Raw genomic sequence first — 27,634 nt, 5'->3', positions numbered from 1 at the left:
AACTTATAAATTAAACATTTTTGCTTTCTTTCAATTTATGATAACTAACCAAAAATGTTTAAAATAGTTATAAAAAAAAACTCTAGTTATTTTAACTCAGTAAACTTTGGACCTTAGTGAAGTAAACATTTACATCATATATAATGTGTAAGTGGAAAAACTTACATAAAAATATATATAAATATTGTTAATTATTTTATATAGTTACTTAAATTGATTAATTTTGAAATATTTTAATCAAATGGGATATCAACCCTTATGACAGTACAGTATTAATGGTTAAAGGTATAACCACTAGACCTAGACTGCCTCAAATTGGTGAAATTTCCATTCCAGCACCTGCTTAGCTAGATGACTTTATTTTTTTTATTTTTTAAAATAATTTTATTTTTTTAATGGGGTGACATCAATAAATCAGGATACATATATTCAAAGATAACAAGTCCAGGTTATCTTGTCATTCAATTATGTTGCATACCCATCACCCAAAGTCAGATTATCCTCTGTCACTTTCTATCTAGTTTTCTTTGTGCCCCTCCCCCTCCCCCTTTCCCTCTCCCTTTGCCCTCCCCCCCCCCCCCCCCCCCCCCGTAACCACCACACTCTTATCAATGTCTCTTAGTTTCACTTTTATGTTCCACCTACGTATGGAATAATGCAGTTCCTGGTTTTTTCTGATTTACTTATTTCACTTCGTATCATGTTATCTATAAGGTATTACCATTATGTTCCCCCCACTGAGGCGCAAGTGGTAAGTGACTTATGGATTACATGAGGATCAAGTAAGTTGATAAAGAATTTACAACTTTACCCCCCCACATAGTAAGCACTCAGTACAGGGTGGGGCAAAAGTGGGTTTACAGTTGTGAGTACACAAAACAGAGTGTATTCTTGTATTACTATTTATTAAAATTGTATTATTTTCATATGACAACTGTAAACCTACTTTTGCTCTATCCTGTAACCTTGACTGGCAAAATCTGAAAATGAAGTTTTTTTTAATTTTTTTCCTGTTTTATTAATCTTCTTTTATTTCATTCCAGATTCTCATTGGATATTATTTTCTCCATTCTAAATATTGGACTCTCATTTTTTCCATAGGCCTTCTTCTTTCTCCCATATCATCCACTACCACTGCCCACTGAAGGCCTCTCTCAGGCAAAGAGAATAAGCAGACCATCCACAGTGCTGGAGGGTATTTCCCTGTGCTACTCTTCCACCGTTTACCAGTCTCAACCATTATCTTAATTTGCAACATATGTGCTCAAATATAGTTTCTTTTAAAAAGCTTTGTGAGAAGTCTATAATACAGTGAAAGACAAAGAGTTACTAACACTTGCACATCCCCTTTTGGTTTGTCATTTTTTCTTTTTTTTGTATTTTTCCGAAGTAAGAAGTGGACAAGCAGAGAGACAGACTCCCACATGCGCCTGACCAGGACCCACCCGGCATGCCCACTAGGGGGCAATGTTCTGCCTATCTGAGGTGTTGCTCTGTTGTAGCCAGAGCCATTCTAACACCTGAGGCAAAGGCCATGGAGCCATCCTCAGCGCCTGGGCCCACTTTGCTTCAGTGGAGCCTTGGCTGTATGAGGGGAAGAGAGAGACAGAGAGGAAGGAGAGGGGGAAGGGTGGAAAAGCAGGTGCTTCTCCTGTGTGCCCTGAACGGGAATCGAATGTGCGACTTCCACACACTGGGCCGACGCTCTACCACTGAGCCAGCCGGCCAGGGCCTTGGATTGTCTTTCTTATTTGTGTAAAAGGGGACTATAGACAGGTTGAAATCGTTTCAGTACAACTTTAGCATTTTTATGGTGTTTAATTAATTGTTCAGTGTTTCAGTTCAGTTATAGATAATAAGCTGTTTAAATATGAGTGAACTTAAAACACCTCAAATAATTTTGATTTTAAAAATAACTCTGTTTTATTAATACATAGAGTAATGATATCTTGAATAGTTAGACCCATAAAATTACTAAAGAACCACCAAATGACAGAGCACCATAGAAATTAAGTGTTATAAAACAGAGGTCTAGCATCTCACCTGAGACAGATATGTTTTCTTCCACATCTAACCTTTGCTTCTACACTTCTCGTTTGGATAAGTTCATCACCTCTCCATTTTGGACAGCTCTGGATATGTTTAAACATTTCCTTATATCAAGCTGAATTCTGGCTACCTATAACTTCCATAAACCCTGTTAATTCTGTCATGACAGGTCTTCAGATAATAGAAGGCAGCCCAGCATTAATCCCATCTTTGCTCTCTGCCCCCACTTTTTTCTTTTCTTTCTGGATTTAACATTCTCAGTTCCTTTCATTCTCAAATGGTATCATGGCTAGGTATCTTACTCAGGATATTTACCAATTTTTTCTTCCTCTTGAATCAGTCCTTATGTGTGTATCAATGGATCATGTGTTAAGCAGTGTCGTCGGTATTAGTGCTATAAAAGATGTAGACCTGATGTAATTAGACAACATAGATGAGTAAAAGATTTTGGAGTAAGTGCTGGGTAGATATTAAGTGTGGGGGAGAGCTGAAAGAAGGAAAGTCACCTGAGGGCTACTCCAGAAAGCAAACATAAGGTGATGAGGATCTGGACTGATTAGCAAAGGAAATGGAACAGAGTGGACAATTATATGAAGTGTTTCACAGCAAACATTAACAGGATTTAGAAAATTGAGTAAATCCCATGGGTAAAGGAAAGGTTATTCAAAGCATATGGCAGATTTCCTAACATAAGTGACTGATAGAAGTGTTAACACTATTGTTGGAGACTATGGAAGAGAGAACTAGTTTAAGAGCAAAAAGGAGAAAATAATGAGTTTGCTTAAGATTGGGGCAAAATTAGGACATACATTTAGAAATCTTTCTCAGAGATAATAGAGACATGGGACTGGAAATTTATGTATCTGGGATATTTCTAGGGAAACACCAGATTTAAGATAATAATTATAGTCTAAAAACTGATGATTAGTCTATGGACAGAATGAGGAAAGAAAAGAACAAAAGATCTGGAACTAAGTTTTGAGGAGACACAGGGTGACATACTCATGCCAGAAATCATGTGGGAAGTATAAGAGAAGCAGATCTTAATGTAAATCACATTTGCAGGACCCTAGAAAGCTTATGTAGCTAATGTTCTGGAAATGTTGACTAGATGAATAGTAACAGTAATTATAGGAAAGTCAGTTTGAATTTTAAACACTTTATTATGTTGGTCCCAAATTTTGGAAGTCTGCGTTTTTTTAATCCTTAGAATTTCTGAAGCCCACTCCCTGTTGAAAAAAAAGAAAATGTGCTCATTTGGGCTGTCACAACTATATATATACATATTTTAAAAGTAAATATTCATTTAGTTATCTTAAATGTTAAAAATAATTAACACACTATAAGAAAACAGGGAGTTATGTTTTAATTTTAATGGCGTAATCACCAAAATATGAAATCCATGACATAAATGTCCATATAAAAAGAAACCAGCTATCTGTATAGCTTGTCTACATAATACTTACCTCTAGATATGCCCAGGTGATTGAAAATTTATAGTATTTTGTGAAATATTGAACTTTTTTGCTAATTGTGTTCTTTATAGCTGCATTTAATTAATGCTTATGATTGAGAGTACAAAATTTCAAAAGCTCATAAATATTTACATGTGTGTATTTCAAATGTTTATAATTTTAGGAGACTTTATTTAAATATCGCATTTGTGGTTTTTTAAAAGTGTGTGTGTGTGTGTGTGTGTGTGTGTGTGTGTGATCTATCAATATAGATATAATGCTTTAACTATCCTGGGGGTGGGTGACAGTTCATATGCTACTGTTTTGTTACCACAAGTCTACCTAAATGATCTTGTGTGCATGTGTGTGTTTGCAGACACAATTCCTTCAGGAGACACCTACCAAGGCAAATGCAGGTTTCCAGTGTTGATTTTAGCATGGGCACAGAACCTGTTTTACAAAGAGGAGAAACAACCACCAGCATTGGGAGAATAAAACCGGAGCTCTACAAACAGAAATCAGTCGACTCTGAGGGCAACAGGAAAGAGGATGTGAAAACCTGTGGAAAATTTAACTTTACCCTCCAGTATGATTATGAAAATGAACTTCTGGTTGTTAAAATTATCAAAGCCTTAGATCTCCCTGCTAAAGACTTCACAGGAACTTCTGACCCTTATGTGAAGATGTATCTTCTTCCAGACAGAAAGAAGAAATTTCAGACCCGCGTGCACAGAAAGACTTTAAATCCTGTATTTGATGAAACCTTTCAATTTCCTGTAGCGTATGATCAACTAAGCAACAGAAAACTACATTTCAGTGTATATGACTTTGACAGATTTTCTAGACATGACATGATTGGAGAAGTGATTCTTGACAATTTGTTTGATATCTCTGATCTCTCCAGGGAAGCCACAGTATGGAAAGACATTCACTGTGCTACCACAGTAAGTAAAAGTTCTACCAATATATTGTTTTATTTTGTCCTTTTGTGGTATATAAAACAAAGTATTGTCTATTGAAATAAGTTTACAAGGTTATGGAGTTTATGTGGTAAGAACCAGGAAAGGTAGGTCTTAATTGCACACAATAGTAATAACTCAGGTAGCTAACAGTATATAGGTAACATTTTGATTGGGTAAATGAAAAAACAAAAAAGAGCTCTTGTAAGTTACTAAAAATAGTAGGTTTTTTCCTCTGGTAAAAATGTTTATTTCTCAGCTTTTCCTAGCACTCAATTACTTTATAGTTAATATTGATTATATTATTTAAGATGATTTTTTCCCTCAGATCAAACATAAAATGTACTTTGATACTATTTTGAATAATAGTTCTTGGTTTGAGCTAAAACAGCCCGTTTCACCTGACCTGTGGTGGCGCAGTGGATAAAGCGTCGACCTGGAAATGCTAAGGTCACCGGTTTGAAACCCTGGGCTTGCCTAGTCAAGGCACATATGGGAGTTGATGCTTCCAGCTCTTCCCCCTTTCTCTCTCTCTGTTTCTCTCCTCTCTCTCTCTCTCTCTCTGTCTCTCCCTCTCCTCTCTAAAATGAATGAATAAATAAATAAATAAATAATAAAACAGCCCATTTCTTCAGAAGCTTTTATGGAATAGACACAATTACACTATTTGAAATGCTGAATGATAAAAAAGTCATTTTTTACATTAGAACTTTTAACTACAAAATGCTTTTTTCTGTTTATAAAATAACTAGTGTTAAAAATTTGGAAAACAGCGTAAAATTAAAATACTCTCTAATGCTACCAGTTATATATAATATTTGACATAATTTCAATTTTTTTCTATGAATGTTTAAAATTACTGAGATTAAACTCAGTTTAAATTTTTTTTCACTTCTTTCATGCTATATTTGTTTTAGTGCATAATATTTAAACATACGATCCATTTACCTAATCATTTTTTTATTGATGAACATCTGAGTTAGGCACAAATTTTGATATACTTAAAATTATTTGTGTTCTTTTATACATAAATATGTTTTTTTAAATTCAAAATTATTTTTCCAGGACAGAATTACAGAAGTGGAGTTAGAGAATGGGGCCTTTAGGATTAGACTGATGAATTGTTTGGATTTGTTGGTTTTTAAATGGAGGCATTTAATTTTTAACCACCAAGTTGTTTTGATGTATTTACCATCTTTTGTCTAACTTTCACTATAAGTTTAGAATATAGACATTATGAATATAAACAAGGCATTCTTCTTAAAAAGAAATTCAAAATAGTTTATTTTGTATCTTTTTTACTTACTGATATTTCATTTATTAAAATCTGTATTTGGGGTCATTATATTTTCACTACAACTTATATGGATATGTTAATTTTAAAATATAGGCCCTAGCTGGTTGCTCAGTGGATAGAGCATCAGTCTGGCATATGGACATGCCAGGTTTGATTTCTGGTCGGGGCACACAGAAGAACCATCTACTTCTTCCCTGTTTATATCTTCCTTTCCTCCCTTTTCCCTTCCTGCAAACAGTAGGTCAATTGGTTCAAGCATGACCCTGAATGCTAAGGATAGCTTTATTGGGAGCACATCAGTCTCAGGTGCTGAAAATAGCTTGGTACTTGAGCATCAGCCCTAGATGGGGCTTGCTGGGTGGATCATGTTTGGGGCACTTGCAGGATTCTGCCTCACTATCTCCTCCCCTCTCACCTAAAAGAATAAAATAAAATGTATACTGCCAGTTTATTTCATTACCTAATGACAACATTTTAAGTTGTATTTTTATTTTATGGTCTCCATTGTGATATATATTAGGGAACAAAGAAGAAAATTTGAAACTGGAACATATTTTAAAAGTATTGTTGCTCTTTTGATTTCATATTGTTTTTTACCTTATTACTTATATTCCTACAGTGGAAAAAATGGTGAGCCATGATTTTTACTATTTTAAAAAAATGACACCTAGAATTCTACAAATGCATATAATAATTAATTGTTAGGTTATTTATCTTCATTCCTCAATCTTATATCATTTCCTCTTTAATTCATTCAACAAATATTTTGAGTGCCTGTGTGGGTAATCTAGTATAATCTCAGAATTATAAATAACTATGTAATTAAGCATAAATGTTGAAAAACTATTCTTATAATTTAACTATTCTTATAAATCAAGGTTTATAGTCTTAATACATCTGCACAGTTCCCTTTGCCATGCAGGTAGCATATTTACAGATTCTGTGAATCAGGACATGGCTATCTTAGAGTGCCTTTATTCTATATACCACACCTTTAGACATTTTCAGTTCAATATTCTGTATATAAAAGTAAGTAGGCAGATAGTGAAATGTATTATTATATTATTCTCGTCAAAGACATTTCTCTTTAACTGGATAGTTGAGCTACACAGTATTCTAGATATTGTGTATGGATTTTTTATTAAGAAGATAGTAATGAAAACTAAATACTTTTTAAACTTTATTTGTTGTGTTGAAGCCTTTTTATTTTTCTTAACTTTTTATTGAATTTATTGGGGTGACTGGTTAATAAAATTATATAGGTTTCAGGTGTATAATTCTTTAATATACCATCAGTATACTGTATTGTATGTTTACCATCCCAAGTCAAGCCTGTTTTCAGACTTGACTTTTCAGACTCATCTACCTCTCCTCACCATAATCCCTATGCTGTAATCCCTATACTGAAAAAAAAAAAAAACTTAACAAAATGGAAACAGACTCATAGATATGAAGAGCAAGCTGACAGCTGTCAGAGAGGATGAGGTTTGGGGGCCTAGGTGAAAAAGGTAAAGGGATTAAGCAGAGAAAAATCTCATAAGACAGACACTTCTTTAACTTTGAATAATTTTATACTAAAATTAGAGACTTTTCTACAAAGAAGAAGGAAAAAGGAAAGAAAAAAATATACTCATATGCCCTCACTCATCCAAATCATGTAGAAATCTACAAAAGTAATCCAGCTGATAAACATAGATATAAAAGAATTTATATTTGAATTAAAATATTAGCTATTTTTTGTATTAGGAGACACTGATGATAGTATAAATAACTATGTAGTTAAGCATAAATGTTGAAAAGCTATTCTTATAATTTGTTTTTATTCGAAATAATCATATCATGGGTGTTTTAAGAATGCCTTTATATAATTGCAAATTTCCAGCTTAATCAAATTATAGTTGGGAAAAAACAGCTGTCATCAATTTGTAAAGAAATAATTGATCTATCTTTAATTTGTAATGAATCACTTCAGTATCAAGTCCTGCTTTACTATTATATTGGTACCAATGCCTTGGACTTCCTTTTTTTTCTTCACACCAATAATTTAACTGTTGAAAATAGAAGTTTGTGAGAATCAGAGTAGCTGTTTTTTATGATATTATTATTTTAAATTATTTTATGTGTCTCATTCCAACAGGTTTTCATCAAAGAATTTGTCACATTTTTTTTCATATACCCAAAGGCCTGCCCAAAGCCTTATTCAAAAAATTTTTTCTAGGCCAGTTTATTAGGTTAAATTAATTTTTTCTATAGCATTTTATTCAAATAGCTTAAATTTGATTACATAAATATTTGCTGAGAACATTCTATGTAAAAAGTTTATACTTTGTACAAAGTAGAAATAAAAACTAGTATAAATAATACTGTATAATCATTTCCTGATAAGCTCCACAATGTGGTCTTGTACACACACACACACACACACACACACACACACACTGTTGGTATCTCAGATGAAAATAGTATTTAAAATCACCTTTGGATGATGGTAAAATTATGAAAAAAAGAAGATGAATGTTCCCTGAAGAGAAAACAATGTGAGGTAAAGAAAATAAATCACCCTGCCTGGATAGCTCAGTTGGTTAGAGCATCGTCCTATTACACAAAGGTTGTGGGGTTTGATCCCCAGTCAGGGCACTATAGGATCAGGGCGATGTTTCTGTCTCTCTCTTTCTTCCTCTCTAATAATCAATAAATAAAAATTTAGAGGAACAAAAAAGAAAATAAATCAAAGCTAGAATGTTTTCAGGGGGGAAAAAAAGACGACTTGTGAGCAAGACTATGTCAGAAGAGACTAAAGGAAACCCAAAGTAGAATGTGATATTTAAAGTACAATCAATAGGACTTTCAATGCCAGAAGGGACTAAAGGGAACCCCAAGATGAATGTGATATTTAAACTGCAATCAATAGGACACTCAATGCCAGAGGTTTATATTTATTTTGTTTTTATCAGGGGAGTGGAACTACTAGAGCCTCGGCATCTTGGTATATATGGTAGATAGGAGTGAAGGATTGTGGAATATAGAGGTCAGGTTAGGAATCTAACATAGCTGGGTAGATGAGATTAAATGATGTCTGATTGAGGCTAGTAGCAATAGAGATGGAAAGAAGCTAATGTATGCTAATGGAAGATTTTTCTGTTGTGCTTATTTCAACATTCTAAAAGTATTATGTCTTATGTCAACCACTTGACTCTGAGTTTTTGGAAGAAGCAATTTTTTTATGTATCTCTTGCATCCCTCATGGCATATATGAGCACTCAGTGGTTAATCAATAAATACTTTTAAAATAAATTAACACAAAATTTTCATAGAAGGTCAAGTGTAAGAATATGTGCAAGTACAAATCTCCCTCTGCCAGGAGGAATAAAGCAGTGCAGTGATGTACCCTACTGATTACAAATTAATAAGTGTACATTTAGTTATATTTGTGAACATTAACTACTTCCCATTGACAAATTTTTTTAAAAATTATTCAGTGTATGGCACAAATTCATAAGTAAAATAAACAAAGAATATTTTTAATTTATTATCAAAAATTCTATCAAATTGAAATGAGTCACATTCTATTGTATATTTATAATCTCATTACTAATAAATTATTTCTATACAAGAAGAATTTATATTTTTATCAGATTTTTTATTTTAAATTAAATGACAAAAGAAATTATAAAGATGTATGTATCTTTATTCTGTACAAAAAATATTTTTCATTTTAGGATTATCTTACTATGTATCACAAATATGGCAAACCACTCATCTCTTACACTAACAGGAGTGTCTCCAATGTAGGAAAAAATCTCTTTGAACCACTATGTCTGTAATGGGTAGGAGAAATATTTATTTACTGTATATTTAGTTATATATATAAATATATCTATGTAAAGATACAAAAATTTAATAATATTAGTTACTAATTGGCAAAATGGTAAAAATGAAATAAATATGGAAAAGAAATGATTTGCAACATTTGCTTTGTATAATATTCAAAATATTAAGTTTTTTAAAGTCAATCATTATAAAGACTAATATTTTGAATATTTATGTAGTTTTCTAATGCACTCTACAAGCCATTGAAAATACAAGTAGATAAAGAAAAGCTCTTTTTTGAATATAAGTAACCTCACTTTGCCTATTTGTTTATTTACTTATATATTTATTTTCTTAGACAGACAGGAAGGAAGAGAGATGAGAATCATCAAATTATAGTTGCAGCACTTTAGTTGTTCACTGATTGCTTCTCATATGTGCCTTGACCAAGGGGCTCCAGCTGAGCCAGTGACCCCTTTCTCAAGCCAGTGACCTTGGGCTTCAAGCCAGCGACCTTTGTGCTCAAGCCAGCAACCATGGGATCATGTTAATTATCACACTCTAAGCCAGCAGCCCTGCACTGAAGCTGGCGAGCCCATGCTCAAGCTGGTGATGTTGGGGTTTTGAACCTGGGACCTCAGCATCCCAGGACAATGCTCTATTCACCGTGCCATCACCAGTAGGGCTTGCCTATTTATTTATTAACTCATCTATTCAATGAACATTTTTTAGCACTATGTTTTAGACACTTACGAATTCTCACAAGAAAAGGAGATATATATGCATAACCACTTCACCTTATTTACAACTAGAAAGTGCTTGACTCTGCTACCTTCTAACTGAGGATCTGTCAAATATTGTCTGAAAGAGTAGACCTTGACATGACAAATACAAAGAAACTGTTGTGTTCATTGTACCAACCGTTCAGAGTGCTAAATGTACTAGCTGAGTTTTGGTTTAAAGTAATGTTCTTTACATATTACTAAAATTTCTCTAAACTTCAAAAAAGTTTTGTTTTCTTATTTCTGTCAATATTTTTAATTCTTCCCCAACCATTTTGGATCTATCTCAGGATTAGAATAATACTATGTATTTTTGCATTTAGCTATCTGTGAACTTTCTCATAAAGTTTGTTAACTATGGAATAATGGGTTAGCCAATAACATTTTAAAAAGGGACAAAATTCCAGCCTTGTTCTAAGGACAAAGTGGGGTGGAATGCATGGAAGTAGGGAATAAGCTGTTTGGTCAGGGACTGTTTCGCTAGACCTTCCAGGTGCAGCAGGCAGTATTGTAGCCAGCGGCCTGCAGATTGACCACATCTGTCCCTCGGTGAGCATTCTAATTTTATATTTCTTCTCTGCTGTAAACCTGACCCTGGAGTGTCATGGTATCACATCTGCTAATGGGCTGCCACTAATTATTAGCTCAAATGATGCAAATAAATCCCATTAACCTATCTGTAAGGTCTTTTATAGTTATTTTGTAAGAATGGATAGGAAGCATCTATGTTGCAATATAAAATTAAATTTGTACTAAATTTAAAATAATAGAGTCTACCATATCACAAAATTATGATAGTTCCCAAAGCCTAATTCTTCTTGACATTAGCACCTGCTCAACTCAGACCCAACTGTTAAAAGAAACTTATTATCTCACAAATATTTGGTATTTGGTAAGTTACCACAGGTTTTCTTTGTGTGTGTGTATGTGTGTGTGTGTGTGTGTGTGTGTGAGAGAGAGAGAGAGAGAGAGAGAGACAGACAGACAGACAGAGAGACAGGGACAGACAGAAAGGAAGAGAGAGAGATGAGAAGCATCAATTCTCTGTTGCGGCACCTTAGTTGTTCATTGATTGCTTTCTAATATGAGCCTTGACCGGGGGGCTACAGCAGACCAAGTGACCTCTTGCTCAAGCCAGCAACCTTGGGTTCAAGCTGGTGAGCTGTGCTCAAACCAGATGAGCCCTCATTCAAGCCAGTGACCTCAAGGTTTCGAATCTGGGTCTTCTGCATCCCAGTCCGACACTCTATCCACTGGTCAGACCCATAGTTTATTTTATTATTTTTAAAGTTAATTCACATGCATCTACATACATACAGAGTATAAGGCTTCTGTGTCCATTTTGTCTGTTTTGACTATACTTTGCATTTCAGTTAAAGATTGAAGATAAATTGGCTTTAAAATACCCTACAACAATGATTGTATTAGCCTTTTTAATATGAGTTTTTTCAGTAGCTTTCTGTAGTATGGATTACAGTGTTCTATTTCACCAAACAAAAAATCAAAATGAAGCATTCTGAAACTTCTGCTTGTGCCATCAGTTTTAGACTTAATTCAACAGTGATGCCATACTTTTTAAATAAACGTAGAATAGTTGGGGAAGCACAATGTGATATTTTGATTAATTGAAAAAATATCATTAAAAAATTGGTAGTCAAAGCTAACCATATTTTAATCTATATATGTATGTTTCAAAAAGCAAGATGATTTTTTCCTAAATTCTTTGCATATACATAATTTACCATCTAAATTTCTTCATTGTTCTACTGACAAAGACTATAACTGCCATCTAACCTCTTCTTCACCCCTTAGTCCCACTCCCCCACCCCCTACCCCGCTCCTCTCTCTCTCTCTCTCTCTCTCTCTCATTCTCACCCCTAGGCTCCGGGGCAAACTGAACAGCCTTTGCAGCCCTACTTGAGTCACTTATCCATATAGCTTTGAGAAAGTTACTAAATCTCTTTAAGCCTTTGTTATTTTATCTGTACAATGGGAAGTATGAGAAGGCAAGAAGGTCAACTGTACTTTGTTGAATAAACTAAATAAGATAACTACTTAGCACAGAGCCAGACATTTGTAAATACTCACTATGTGTTAACTGCAAAGTATAAGCAGAATGATGTCATCAGGATATGTTTTTGGTTGTTGATGTAGTTTACATATTAAATAGGAATAGAGACCTTGGTGTTAAAAATGGCTGACCTATTACTATGACAGGAGCTACCTTGAGGTTACGTTTTCTATTTAGGTTAGAAAGTTTTGTGTGAGGAGTAATTTAGTTACTATATGCTATAATTCTGTGAGTACCGGTAGATAACTTTTCTCTTTATGATGTAATGTCACCTAGCATGCCCTCATCTCCTGCCTGATCTGACTCTTCCCTTTTCACTGTCCACTTCCTCCTCTATATCCTTGATCAGCCTGTGCATGCACTTATGTAGTGCATCTTTACAACTTATAATCTTATACAATCTATCTTGTTAACAACTTTTATCTAAACTCATGAGGAACTAAGCAATAACTCTTGGCACCATTCCAAAGATGAGTTGGAATCAATGTTATTTCAGGAAATTTTTAGGCAATTTGTTTTTCTCAAATTAAATCTCAAAAACATTTGAGATATATTTTAACTGTGTCATTTGCGTTTTGTGGTATTTTAGAGCTTGTATGTTGTAGGAGATAAGTTCTTTAGCCTCATAATGTGTTAGTAACATGTCTATTGCAAGTTTTAGGAGTTGAATATATTTCTAGAGGTACTGTTGAGTTAAAGTTGTCCCTTTCTCTCTTTCATTTAACTAGGTTAATCATTAATTGTTAGCATGCTCTTGTATAGTGTAAAGAGTATATAGTTGAATTTTAAATATGAATGTTCCAAATATTCTCCCCCATAACAGACTGCATTAAAAAGTTTCTTATAAATCAGGTAACTGATTTTCTAATTTCTAAAAAAAATCTTTCAAACATTTTTCATCTGCTAGCTTTGACATGTAAGACCATGAAAACAATTTTAACTTTGCTTTTCTGGCCTGTAACATTTGAAGCACTATTTCCATTGGGAAAAGCCACAGAAGGAAAAACAGAAAACCATAGGAAGGGAAGTGCTTGTACTTCAGTTAGAATCCTGGCGCTGCTACCTTCTAGCTTTGAGTAAGTTGCTTAATATTTGTGAACTTGTTACTTCATTTATAAAAAAAAAAAAAGTGGTTTATAATATCAACCCCGTAGGAATATTTTGAAAATAAAGTGAAATAATGAGAAGTACCTGTAAATTTATGGTTGCCAAGTGTCATAATCTTGCATATAAAAACAACTATTTACTACCCACTTGATTACTAATATCCCAATTTCTTTTAAATTTTAAATTTCTTACCCTGATATTTAAACTTCTTAAAAGTATATTCTTAATATTTTTAAATGAATGAGAGATACTTATTCTGTACTCTTTAACTCAACTTTAAATTGAATAAAATATAACAGTGTTGTAAAAGAATATGCCATGGCATATATTGTATGAGGTCTATCCATAAACTCACTAAATCAAAGATCTTATTAACCGAACATCATTTTTATTGAAGTTTTTTGTAGTATTTTTAAATGTAAAAACTCTGTGCACAACCCCACACCCTATGGTAAGTAAAGCAGGCACCTACAGAATAACATGGATAATAAAAGCAGAAAATTACGCCATGTTCATCATTATCATACCCAGTAGACTGCAAATGTTTTAACTTGTGATCTATAATAGTTATATCGCGAGAAGTAATTGTTATATCTTGCCCAAGCAGAGTAAAATAATGACTAATTGTAATAGAGGCTGGTTACCTGCCCTGACCACTTGTAAAATAAGCACTTTAAATCTACGAATTCAGCCAACTTCTATTTAGTTTTTCTGTTTACCAGACACTCTTCTGGATGCCATAGGACTCAAAATGTCCACATTCATTCTACTTTATGAAAAAGAAGAGACATAATAACAAAAGAAATATATACTATGTCCAGTGAATGCAAGTGCTTTAAGAAACATGAGGCAGAGCGAGGAGTAGGAAATGGCAGAGGGCAGGGACACTCCAGATAGAGCGGTCAGATACGACCTCTGAAGAGAGGGGGAGGAAAAGGAATCAGAGAGACAGCTGAGGGTCACGTCATCTAGAGCTCCGTGGAAAGAGCTTTGACTTTTATTCTGAGTGATTCTTGAGACTGTTGATGGCTTTGGATTATAAGTGAGCCATACTGACAGTATCAATAAGATCTCTGGCTACTCAGTATCAATAAGATCTCGGAATAGACTTTGAGGAGCAGGGATGAAACCATGTGCACCAATCTCAGGTAGACTTGAGAATAGTAAGGCCAAGTTCTTCCAATCCAGGTTTTACATGCAGCAACACTGAGAGGGATTCCTTTAATTAGGGTTTTTGGAAAGATATTCAAAAGCATCAAACTCGCTAAGGAGAGCTACATACAGTTTATTACACCAGTTTTTTATGCCCCCATCTATAAATAATGATTTAAGTTTGACAATAAGTCTCCACTCACCAAGAAGCTTAAGATATCTTTTATCCACTATGATGAAGGGAAGAGTTCAAATTTGGGTCCTATTCTTATGTCCTAGGTTGCTGTTGTATTGCCCTATCCCCTCTTTGCTTCAGGCTCCTTATTATGCAGATTTGTTCAAGCCAGGAGAGGCTGTTTCAAGGCCTCAGCTCTGTCTCTACAACCTGAGCCCTTCACGGCCCCTGGTAGCTAAGTCTGCAGCTGTGTAAGACAGGGAAGAGCTAAACTGTTCCAGCAGGCAGAAATATTTCCCACTTGACTGGGAGCTGAAAATGGTTCTCCCACAGAGCAGCCACACGGCACTATGAAATAGCATCCTGGCAGTAGTAGCTCTGGGCTGTGACTATGAATGACATAATGCTTTATGAGATTTATAATTACCCCATCTCTAACACTGCCATGTTCTCTGCCCTTTACTGCCCTGAGTTCAGAAAAATTTCCCCAGGACTTTGTACCATAGCCAAGGACAGTTCTTAGTATTATATGCTAAATGCAAAATGCACTTCCTTCTTGCAGAAATACAAGCAGGTCCTACTTGAGGGGACCTGGTGAGCATTTTCTCTGGCCTCAAGTAGAGATGGTAGGAAAAAAATCAATAATGAAAAATATGATTAAAAAATCCAGGAATCTTAACTAGGTTTTGTGATAAAACGCTCCTTGGCCTGTTCCTGCCCCACCCTCATGGAACACAATGAAATCTGATTTAATCAGAATCAGCCAGGAGGTGAAAGGGCAGGATGGAAGTACTGTGTGAAAACTGTAGTTCTTTGAAAGAAAGGAGGAAGGGGGCTTAGAAACTGAGGAAGGGTTACAATGTTAATGACATTTTCCGACTGTATTCTACCAAACAGCTTCCGCTTTCTTCTCGTTTTCCTCCCAGAGTTGCTAGACTGCTTCTGCTGGTGGGCTGGAGGAGATGGCCAGATGTGGAAAGGAACAAAGTAGTTTATACATGTTGGGGGTACACTTGACTCTGAAATTCCAGTGTGCTATGGAACTACAGCAAACAGTTTCTCAGATCACACTAGACTAGAGGGATCTGTGGAGAAATGAAGTTCACAAAAACAAATAGATAAGTCTCCTCTAACTTTAACTCCCTAAACCCTAAGTATATCTTTAAAGGGCTCAAAACTGTTATGACTGTAGTTTATTGTATTCTCAGGGCCACCGTACATGGACATGCCCTTGCACTGTTCTAGGGGTTCTACTCACAAAGCCCACAACCCCCATAGACAGTGTTGCAGTTTGCTTACTTGTTCCCTGCTTACTGAGTAGTCTTCACTCCTTCGAATAATTGTCCCTGGAAGTTATGACCAGGCATGATGCTTTTATGATTTATTCATTCACTTATTCACTCAACAAACTATTTATTAAGCATTAACCTTATACCAGTCACTGACCCCAGAAAAATTGTTTTAAACAAGAGCATCTATTATGTGTCAGGTTACAAACTGGGCCCGTGATATATAATATCTTTTTTTATATTATTCCTTCTCCATCTATATGCAACTCCAGGAAATTATTATTAGCTATGAAAATGGCTCTCACCCTGACTGCAGAGAAAATCTGAGTAAGTATTCTAAGGAGGAGTCATTAGCATAGGGCCAGTGTGCTGTCATTTAAATTATACTCTGGGATTCTCATAGCCAGTGGTCTCTCTTTGGCCTTCCGGTTCTTGTTGGCCATTCCAATCCTCCAAGCCTCTTAATATGCATCTCCCTTTATTTTTAATTCCCTTTCCTTTGACTCATTTTTCAAGGTTCAGATTAAATGTCATGCACTTCTGAAGTCCTCCTAGATCTTCATGAGAAGAATCAAGTACTTTTCACCTCCGTTCCTTTAATTAAAACCCAGGAATTTCTCTAATAAACATGTACAACACTGGATAAAAAAAAAATAGCATGTAAATATAAAAGTATGCAGAATTATGTTTTCTTTTAGCTTTTACCCTAATTAATTATGTGATGTTCTGAGAGATTATATGAGTTATCTAAAATCACACAATAAACCCTTCAGGGAGAATAATTTTTTTCGGTCATCAGTGTTCTCCCAATGACTAGAACATTGCCTGGCATTTCAGATGCTCTCAATAAACACAAGCATGCTAACAAACGAACAAATGTTTAGAGATTGACAAGGCATTTGATATAGCTAGAGTTTTGAAGTTGCAGCAATATCACGAGATATTTGTTAAGATGAAGGTTGACAAACAACTAGGGACCAGATTCTTAGAAACCACATGTGTCATGTGGAGGGGGGGGGTGTTCTGTTTTAGGCCATGTGTTTAGCACATATCAGAGAGTCAAAAACAATCCTATCCCCTGGACATTTTTAGCAGAGCCAGGAGATGATATAAATGACAATGCACATTGATTATCCGTATGGTCTTTCCACACGATCCCCAATCAGATCAACCCTGATGCTCTCTGACATAAGGATTACATCCTTCTTTATCTAGCACATTGTCTGGAAATCAAAGTCATAGCCACTTTTTATGACCACTTGTTCTTGAACTTGAAAGTTATTGGTACCGATTGAGCCTTTGTGGTCATTCCACTGAGGCCCCAGCTCTATTGCAAGCAGAGCAAAAGAAGGCCTGTCCCTACATTCCCAAACATGCCTGAACTGTATGTACTAGTTAGTCTTCATTTTACCCGTGCTTATAATTACAAGCGTACAGAGCTAAAAATAAATTTGATCATATCTTTGAACACACTTATATTACACCAAAAAAACAGAGATCAAGTGAGGTTAAGTGGATTGCTCAAGGTTAAATTCCATGATTTATTTTAGTTGAGTAGGAGTTGTGCATCAGAGAGAAATAAACATTTTACAGTGGTTTGAATCCAGCAGACCCTTCTGGGTCTCCAATTCACTGGAGCTTCATTTTATGAGCAGATAGGTCAAGGACTAGTAAGTTAATGAAAAAGCTTGTTTGATCTAGTAACTGCTTCACAGCGTGTGGAAAGCCATAGAGGAAAAGTAGAATGTAAGTGGCATTTAGGCTGTTAAATGGATGTGATGGCCGTTGCCACCATGGCAACCAATTGTTTGCTTAAAGGTTTCTTCAATAAATCTTGATGACTTACTTTCTAATATATTACTAAATTCAAACATTTCTCCAGCCAACACCTTACCACACATATTTACTTCAACAGTCTCTCTCTTCTATCTTTTTCCATCCTAATCTAGCCTTCTCAAAAGAAACATTTTTCAAATTTTATTTTGTTACCACCATTAACCAAAGTACTCATGTACAACATTATTCATCTCCTTCCTTGTAAAGCTCATCTGTTTAGTTTTGCAAACCCCGATGTGATGCTTATTTCTCTCCAGGAATGCTTCCCTTAGTTATTGCACCCTCGGGTATGGAGCCTTTATGGTCTCTGACACTCAGTTGTGATAGTTTGATCTTACTGTTAGTTCAGTTAGTCCTGAAGTAGGATATGCAGTGCAACTATTTGTATATCAATTTATCTTTCCAATAGCTTTTATTTTTATTTTGGAGAGATAGTACATGAAAAAAAACCCCACTTATAACTGGGACTATATTTGTGAGGTTGATGATAGCCAATCACCAAAAATGACCCCGAGCTCTGTCCGTGGAGCCAGGATGAAAAAAAATCAAATGTACAGTCCCTGACCCAATCAGAAGACTGCCATCTCAAATGTTCAACCAAATACAGTAGTGTGTATGAGAATGAAATAAAGGTCTTCTTATCTGAAATTTCATAGAACAGTCACTGTATCCTAGACTTTATAGCCATCTTGCAAATGATTATTTGCTCAAAGATACCAGAGTGTTTTAAAGGTTAATATAAGAAGTTCATACTTATATCAAATTGCAGTAAATGAGATTACCCATAAATAAATTTTTCAGAAACAGAAAGCCTTTCTCATTTTAAGCCAAAATTACCACATTAAAGATTTTAAGGACTTTGGATAAAAATAACTCAAAAACAGTGTACGCATCTCAACCTTCTTCAACAGAGCATATAGGACATTTTTCCTTAGCTTGAGTACTCAGAGTCGTCATTTTGAATAATAATTACTTTTCAGGTCTGTAACAAACTGTTGTTTTTAAGTTGCTGCGTCATTATTGTTAGTTCCACATGATACAGAGTGATCTAGATTGCTATTTCTTTGAGAATATTTGCTTCTCTTTTACGTGTCTGGTGTCCTTGCAGTTAGCATTTATTTCTGCCTGCACTAGACCTACTGTTCTTAATTTCCCCATTCTCCACATTTCATGTGAGTTTTATCCGGATGTAGATTGCTGTACTAAGCCAACATTCTTGTTAAAATAGTAGTAAATGGGTGTTGAATATGAAATGATGTAGCCTCATTAAATAAGAGAATTTTACTGCATAACTTTGTTATGTTTATGCTAGCTGTTCAGAGACCTTTCAGCTTATTTCCTGGTTCTTTGCTCCACAGGCACCAGAGGGTTGGGATTGCTGGGGCTGAGTGTGGCCTTCTAAGCCACAGTGGTCTGGGGCAGATAGAGAAGAGGCAGCAATTAGAACTTGACCTGCGCCTGACCTGTGGTGGCGCAGTGGATAAAGCGTCGACCTGGAAATTCTGAGGTCGCCGGTTCAAAACCTGGGCTTGCCTGGTCAAGGCACATATGGGAGTTGATGCTTCTACCTCCTCCCTCCCTTCTCTCTTTCTGTCTCTCCTCTCTCTCTCTCTCTCCTCTCTAAAATGAATAAATAAAAAATTTAAAAAATTAAAAAAAAAAAAAAAAAAGAACTTGACCTGCTCCCTGGAATTGGGCCATCCACACAGGACAACTCGGTGGTGGGCACTGAGAATCAGTGGACACTAGCTCAGAGCACTTAACCAAAACCTAGAGTTCTGCTGTTACATCTACTGTGTGACCCTTTTAAAGGTCCTATAGCCATTTTCCTTCATGAAGTTCATTTCTCTTAGATTGCTTGCAGATTTTAAAAGTTGGAGAATACTGGTTATTTACCATAGAGAGTGTTCGGCCCTTCTCAGTGCACAGACACTTTTAGTTCTTCCACATCTCTACTTCCTGAAGAAAAATCTAGTCTACTAAAGAAAGAAACTTTTGTGCAATTATTATGGATGCATACTATAAATGAATATTCTACCTAGTTCATTCTAATTTTTTTGAAAACTCCTGACTATATGTAGTTTAAATATTTAAGTAGATTTCTTACCACTGTACTAGGCAAAATGCCATCTAGTTTGTCGTTACAGAGCTATTCATAGATGCCCTTTAATCATGCTTTTTGTTTTTCATTTAGTACTTAGGTCAAGTCCTCACTAGCCTCTTTATATTTACCGATACTTGTTAATAACAGATAGTCAAAATTATGCTGCAACTGGATCCATACAAAGGATCTTTGTGCAATGAGACCAAACGTGATGAACTTTCTTTGTTCCAGTTAGTAAGCATGTGATCTATCTAGAGAAGTACAAAATTACTCCCACGGATTCCTTAATGTGTAGAAGTAAAACCATGTCAGTCAGACACATGAAAACATTTGTTTACTAACCAGAGGCGGATTTAACAGCCGTTGCACCAGACACATGTCCTGGGCCGTGTCTTATGAAGGGCCCCGCAAAACGCCAACTTGACACTTTTTTCTTCTGTGCCCGGGGCCTAAACTGACTTTAACCCTTCTCTGTTACTAGCCCCTTTAGATATCTCTGTCTGCGCACTTTTTGCCAGTTTTTCTGCTGTGCATTTCCTGTTGGATTCTAAGCATTTAATCTCTGAGACCATGTCTTTTATTCTGTTCTAGCTCCTCCTCCATCACCACTCCCATACTGTCTTTCTTGGTGGGACATGGCATCTTACTCTGCATTCATAATTTTTACCAGCTGACAACAAAATGCTGACAGTAATTGACAGTTTCTGGAAGGAGAACTACCCGGTGAGGGAAGCGGGAAAGGCTGCCAGACAGAAGCCTCAGGACTATTGACTAAGCCTAAAGAAACATTTGGGAAAAAAAGATATAATAGAAAGAGAACAAGAAGAGAATCATCAGATAACGATAGAGTTCAGACTAACTTGCTTAGCCCCTGTACAGACTACTCTTCCTTTTCAACTGAGATCTTCAAGGGCAGAATCATGCTGTGTCTGTCTTAGTGTCTACAGCACCCATGGTGGGCCCAGCAAATAGTAATAATTGCTTGGTGGTGAAAGTACCAATCCCTGGCAGGAGGCTGTATCTTCCTGTTTTCCCTCAGGCCTGTCCTCTTGGGTCTTGCTCACTATTTTGGGTCTGGAGCAATCCAACAGCACAGAGGAGACCTGGTTGGGTACACCTTTCTTATAAAATATTTATTTTTACTAATTCTTTTCAAAAAATAATAATTGCCTTGCTTAACTAATTTTTAAAATTTATTCAGTATTTACTGAGCACCTGGTATGTGTAAGGCAGTGCTTCCATGTGATAGCAATACAGCAACAAATAGCATCTTTTATCATATGCCAGATACTGTCAAATACCTTGGACTTTGTTTAGAGTACCTTATTTAATGATTAAATTCCCCTGTGATGTGGGTGTTTTCTTCAGTTTGAAAATGAAGTTTCAAGGATTCAGAACTTAATTACATTTTTGGGGATCTTATAGCTGAGAAGCAGAAAACAGGAGTGAAAATCCAAGTTTAACTGACTCAAAATTTATGCTGTTAATTACTAGGCTTTACTACTTTTAGACCATGAATAGAGAAATGGGAATACATAAATCAGGACCTGAAAATATGTCCAGTAAATGTTAATAGCTTGTCAGGAAGAATTTTTAAGAACCCTAGTTCTTTAACCTGAAGGCATAGCAACCTATCTCCCCCCTCCCCCCAGTTAAATCTACTACAGATTGTCTTACCAGGAATAATTTGATTAAATCCTGGGAATGACTTTTTGACAAGCATCCTAAATGTGCATTGCTCATACTCATTTTCATTTGTCCACAATGCACCAAGGACAGCAAATATATCTATATAGGGCACTGTGGCAGTTTATTTATGAAACTAAGTAGGTCATTTTTTATCCAGGTTAATCAGTAATCTTTTCATTCCTTCAAAACATGCACTGAGAGCTAGCTATTCACCAGCCATTCTAGTAGGATGAAAAAATAAGACAAACAACCCTGCTCTTTCAGACCTTATAAGAGTTAGGAAACAAGAAGTGAATTTAAGGGATAATTTCTGGTGATGGTAACCACTATGGAGAAAAGTAGGAAGGATCTGTGAGAAGAGTGAGTACTGGCTAGGAACGGGGAAGGCCTTACTGGAGAGATGCTGTTTGAGCTGAGTCCTGCATGGTGAGAAAGAGTCAGCCACGTTAAGATTAAAAAAAAGAAAAAGAAACTGCAAGATCAAAAGCAAGAACAAACTTCAGTTTTTGAATAACTGAAAAAAGACTTTTATTTCTGCATCAGAGTAAGCTGAAGGGAGAGGCAAGAGATAGGTTAGAGAGAGAAGTATGGCCCAGGTCACACAGAGCCTTACATGTACAACCTCGTAATGCATTGTCCAAACAAAAACATGCTTAAGAACTAAAGGGGATATTTTAAATAATTACACCAGGACAAGAGGTGTAAACCCAGAATTTCCCAGATATAGCAAGATTTATAGTTACCCCACTTATATGCCAGGGCAAATAATTTGAATTCTACTGCAGGATAGTTATGAGCCCTTCGATGGTTTTAAGCAGGAGAGTGAAATAATTTGACTTGCATTCATAAATAATCACTTTGGCCACTGTATAAAGTTTAACTGCTGAAACAGGAGATCAGTTTTAGAGACTAATGAAATAATCCTTGCTAGAGGCGATAGTGGCTTGAATGGTAGTAATATGGTTGAAAAGAACGTCAGCAATTTGGGATGCATTTTGTAGATAGTGTAGATAAGACATGGGTTGGATGTAGGCCTGAGGGAGAGATAAGAATAAAAGTGACTGTTAGGTTTTTGGCCCCGCCCTTTGGGTGAATTATGATACCATTGGCTGGTTTTGGAAAGACTGACAGAGGAATTGGTTTGAGATGATGATGGGGAATGAGTGGAATCAGCAGTCTGGGTTCCGCTATGTTGAGTTTGAGATTCCTATTAGAAATACAAGTGGAGGTGTCAGGTAAGCACCTGGGATATATTCTCTTTTCTTCCTCCCCTTGGAACAGCTTTCTTACAATGTTACTTGTATCCTCAATAAAACAAATTAAAATGGCATTCAAATACTCTAAGTGATTTTTTTACTCTACCACTTCAATTACATTTTGCTTGAAATTTCTAACATTACCAATTGCCTTTCTAGGAAAGCGTAGACCTGGGTGAAATCATGTTTTCCCTCTGTTATTTGCCAACTGCTGGACGAATGACACTGACAGTCATCAAGTGCAGGAATCTGAAGGCGATGGATATCACTGGCGCATCAGGTATGCACACAGCTGGCTAGGGAGCCAAGGACACATTCCCAAATCAAGTATTCTACATATCCAAAATTATATGTAACAATTGAATTGCTGAGTTCATTTGTCTGTAATGGAGTACTATAAAAGTAGAAAGAGAGATTACCAGCTTTTATTTAAATTACCATTACAATATTTTTAAAAGGTGATACCAAATAGATTGACTTTGAACTTAAATTTTTATTTTTATTTATTTCTCTACTGATTCAGTGCTTTCTGAAAAATATGTAATTTACTGTCCACTTTTGGCTAATCACTTGCTTATAAAAGGAGATTCTTGGACATTAAGCCATGCACTTTAAACTTGCATTAGTCTGTAAGGACCATTTGATGACAGTAGTAAAGGATGATATGGGGCAAGTTAACAATTTGTGGTCCTCAAAAACAAAAATACCCCCTAAAATCTCATTACAAAAAGAATGAGGGAAGTCTAAATTCTAGTATGGAAAGAGGTACAGGATTTACTAAGTGAACATTAAAAATGAGGTGTAGCCTGACCCAGGCGGTGGCTTAGTAGATAGAGCATCAGCCTGAGATGCTGAAGACCCAGGTTCAAAGCCCTGAGCATGCTGGCTTGAGCGTGGATCTCATCTGCGCGGGGTCACTGGCTTGAGTGTGGGATCATAGACATGACCCTTTGGCCGCTGGCTTGAGTCCAAGGTCACAGGCTTGAGCAAAGAGTCACTCACTCAGCTGGAGCTCCCTCCCCCACATCAAGGCACATATGAGAACGCAATCAATGGACAACTAAGGAGCCGCAACAAAGAATTGATGCTTCTTGTCTCTCTCCCTTCCTGTCTGTCCCAGTCTTTCTATCTCTTGCTAAAAAAAGAAAAAAAAATGAGATGCAAATATAAAGATGGATATCATGTTCCTTTCTGTTTAAGAATGGGAATTTTTAGGATATATATTTATATTGCTAATATTTGCATAAATAAATACTGGAGTGATACACAGAGGTAGGGATGGAGCGGTATGGAGACAGATGGGAGGGAGGCTTCTCACTTGACGTCTTCCTCTAGCATCTTGATTCTTGAATTATGTCATGATTTACCTATTCATTTATTTTTAATTTGCCATATACAGTTTGTTTATATATAAAAAGATGGGAAAAAGCAAGTAAATTCCACATTTATTTTTAAATAACTCAAGAAAAATTCTTGGGTCAACAAATGTGGAAGAACTTAAGATAAACAGTGTACTCTGCAAATTATTGCTTATTCTATTCTTTCTACCATGTATCAAAAGAGATCAAATTTTGAGACAAGCAAACAGCATCAAAGTTGTAATTAAGTACAAGATTACTTTTTATTTATGTGAAGCTTTCTATGGAGGAGTACATGCTTTGAGAACACCACCTCATTAATTCTCACAAAAGGCTTGTGAATCAACTAAGGAGCCGGTAAATTATCCTTGTCATGAGTAAAGAAATGTCATCAGAGACACGAGGGGGGCATTGAAGGATAAACCAGGCCTTGTTCTCAGTGTTAACGAGGGGCCTAGGCCGAGGGCTTGTACATAAAAGTGGATCACAAATTGAGCTTCTTCCTTAAAACATACTTCCTATTATTGAAAAATGTAAAAACAAATGGAAAATAGCCATTGAAGATTGCTCTTTCACCTTGTTTTTTTCTACATGCCCTCGTGCTAGCAGCACAGTATGTTTTTGCCCCTCAGAGGAGATGTTTATGAAATACACAGATTTTTTTTTTCTAGAGCTCTAAAAGCATTCATTTGCTCAACTAAAATTAATACTGCCACCATTTTGGCCTATTCTAAAGAAATCATATTTATTACTGTATTGATGGGAAGAGAGGAAAAGTGGTGCTAGAGTTGGGTGATGACCAGAAAATAAAAAATAAAGATAGAGCTTAGAAACCGGTTGTTTGAACCACCTACCATGCTCACTCTAGTGCCAGCACCCCCTCCCGAAGCCATGCCTCCTTTTTATAAAAATGTAAAGCAGTTTGAGAAACTTGTATGCTGCTATATAACTTCCTAGACTACAGTAACAGTGGTTCTACTCAGGTGGCAGGAGTAAGGAGGTAGAGACAGCTGGGCAGAACTTGTTAATGGTTATTTGATCCCTTTGGCCCATAAAAATATAGCCCAACTAAATTTTTCTCTTTCCAGTTGGTGTCATACAAATAATGTCATAACAGAAAGCTTCCTTGTGGCCATCTTTAAGGCACGTAATGACTTTTTTGTTGTATGCTGTTGAGCGTTTAATAATTATTTGCAGTGATCATTCTTTCAGAGTTCCTTATCGAGCACTAACACAAGGACTGTAAAATGAGACCTCTAATTTTAGTCCCTTTCCAGCAATTAAAGAAAATTCAAATGTAGTTCTTGCTTTCTTATTTCTTCTCATTGTGATTACATATGCTTGTCTAGATATAATATTACTCTCTCACAAGTTTTAGTATTGTTATTTGAAATTACTTTGAAAGAAATTAACTTGAATACAATTATTCTTGTTAGGGTGACATTCCCTAGAAATCATCATTTCTAACAAAATGTGTCCTCAAATAACTGTGACTAAAAGCTCATTAAAGCTCTGAACTGGCTCTTGATAAACTAGTGAGTTTTGTTGTATTAAAAACAGTGAGAGCAAGTTAATTCTCTTCTAGTTCATTCAAGATAAATGCTTTCATTTAAACTAAAGTCTTAAAGAGACTACTATCCCCAAATAAGTCATTTGAATTTATGAATTCTTTTTTTTTTTTTTTTTTTTTTTGACAGAGACATAGAGAGAGATTCAGAGAGAGGGACAGATAGAGACAGACAGATAGGACGGGAAAGAGATGAGAAGCATCAATTTTTCATTACGGCACTTTAGTTATTCATTGATTGCTTTTTCATATGTGCCTTGACCATGGGGCAACAGCAGACCGAGTGACCCCTTGCTCAAGCCAGTGACCTTGGGCTCAAGCTGGTGAGCCTTGCTCAAACCAGATGAACCCCCACTCAAGCTGGTGACCTCGGGGTCTCAAACCTGGGTCCTCCACATCCCAGTTCAACACTCTATTCAATGCGCCACCACCTGGTCATCATTTGAATTTAAAACTGATAATATTAAGAGCTTAGTATACCACTCTTCTTAGTAACAATTAGTTATAATTTTATTTATACTATTCCTTTTATTTTAACAAAATTACCTTCCCACTTCTAGATCCTTATGTCAAAGTGTCTCTGATGTGTGAGGGTCGAAGATTAAAAAAGAGGAAAACTACTACAAAGAAAAACACTCTGAACCCTGTGTACAATGAGGCCATTATTTTTGACATCCCTCCAGAGAATGTGGAGCAGGTCAGCCTCTCCATCGCCGTCATGGATTACGACAGGTACGTACATCTATCTGCTCCTTAAGGAACAGCTACATGTAGTCATATGCAAACCAAATTCCTCTATAGCAGTTTTAATGTCAATTAGAAGAGGGAAAAATTATTCATTCAAAACTCATTTTTCCCACTTTTAATATTTTTTTATTATTATTATTCTCCAAAGAAGTGTTACTCTTTTTTTTTCTTTTTTTTTTTTTTTTTTTTTTTTTTTTTTTCTGAAGCTGGAAACAGGGAGAGACAGTCAGACAGACTCCCGCATGCGCCCGACCGGGATCCACCCAGCACGCCCACCATGGGGCGATGCTCTGCCCATCCTGGGCGTCACCATGTTGCGACCAGAGCCACTCTAGCGCCTGGGGCAGAGGCCAAGGAGCCATCCCCAGCGCCCAGGCCATCTTTGCTCCAATGGAGCCTTGGCTGCGGGAGGGGAAGAGAGAGACAGAGAGGAAAGCGCGGCGGAGGGGTGGAGAAGCAAATGGGCGCTTCTCCTATGTGCCCTGGCCGGCAATCGAACCCGGGTCCTCCGCACGCTAGGCCGACGCTCTACCGCTGAGCCAAGAAGTGTTACTCTTAAGTTGAGGACGGGACGTGTTAGGGCTGGGGAATGAATGGGTGCAAAAGCAGTGTGGAGCACATGACAGAAAGCACTATTGTGAAGCCTTTGTACAGTAACCGCAGAGATTAAAATCAAGAGTGTATTTTCCCAACTGGGCTGGAATATGATTATTATGGTTCTTACCAGAGCTCAGTCATTAACTAGCTGTGTGAAAGGGAAAGTTATGGAATCTCTTGGGTGTGCACTTTTCCCATTTGTAAAACCTTAGTGTGATATGGAACTGCGAACACTAAGAGGAGAAAGCGAATAGCGGCCATGGGAACACAGCCTTGCAGCTTTCACATCAATCTTAAGACAGTGCTTTGTGGACAGCTCTTCCGGCTTGCACACC

At 36.3% G+C, this 27,634-nt stretch overlaps 1 protein-coding gene across 1 annotated transcript in view; it reads left to right on the top strand.

Annotated features, from left to right (window-relative positions):
* The window catches only part of SYT10 (synaptotagmin 10), an 80,099-nt gene that overhangs the window by 40,797 nt on the left and 11,668 nt on the right, over positions 1-27,634 (top strand). Inside the window, exons 3-5 of the mRNA XM_066258092.1 lie at positions 3,880-4,447; positions 23,190-23,310; positions 26,516-26,687. Coding sequence (XP_066114189.1) covers positions 3,880-4,447; positions 23,190-23,310; positions 26,516-26,687 — 861 coding nt within the window. The remainder of the gene's footprint in view (positions 1-3,879; positions 4,448-23,189; positions 23,311-26,515; positions 26,688-27,634) is intronic.

Source organism: Saccopteryx bilineata, chromosome 2 (assembly GCF_036850765.1).
Source record: "Saccopteryx bilineata isolate mSacBil1 chromosome 2, mSacBil1_pri_phased_curated, whole genome shotgun sequence".
NCBI classification, from domain to species: domain Eukaryota; kingdom Metazoa; phylum Chordata; class Mammalia; order Chiroptera; family Emballonuridae; genus Saccopteryx; species Saccopteryx bilineata.
Note: the sequence above shows the minus strand (reverse complement) of the source record. Positions and strands in the feature narration are given on the sequence as shown.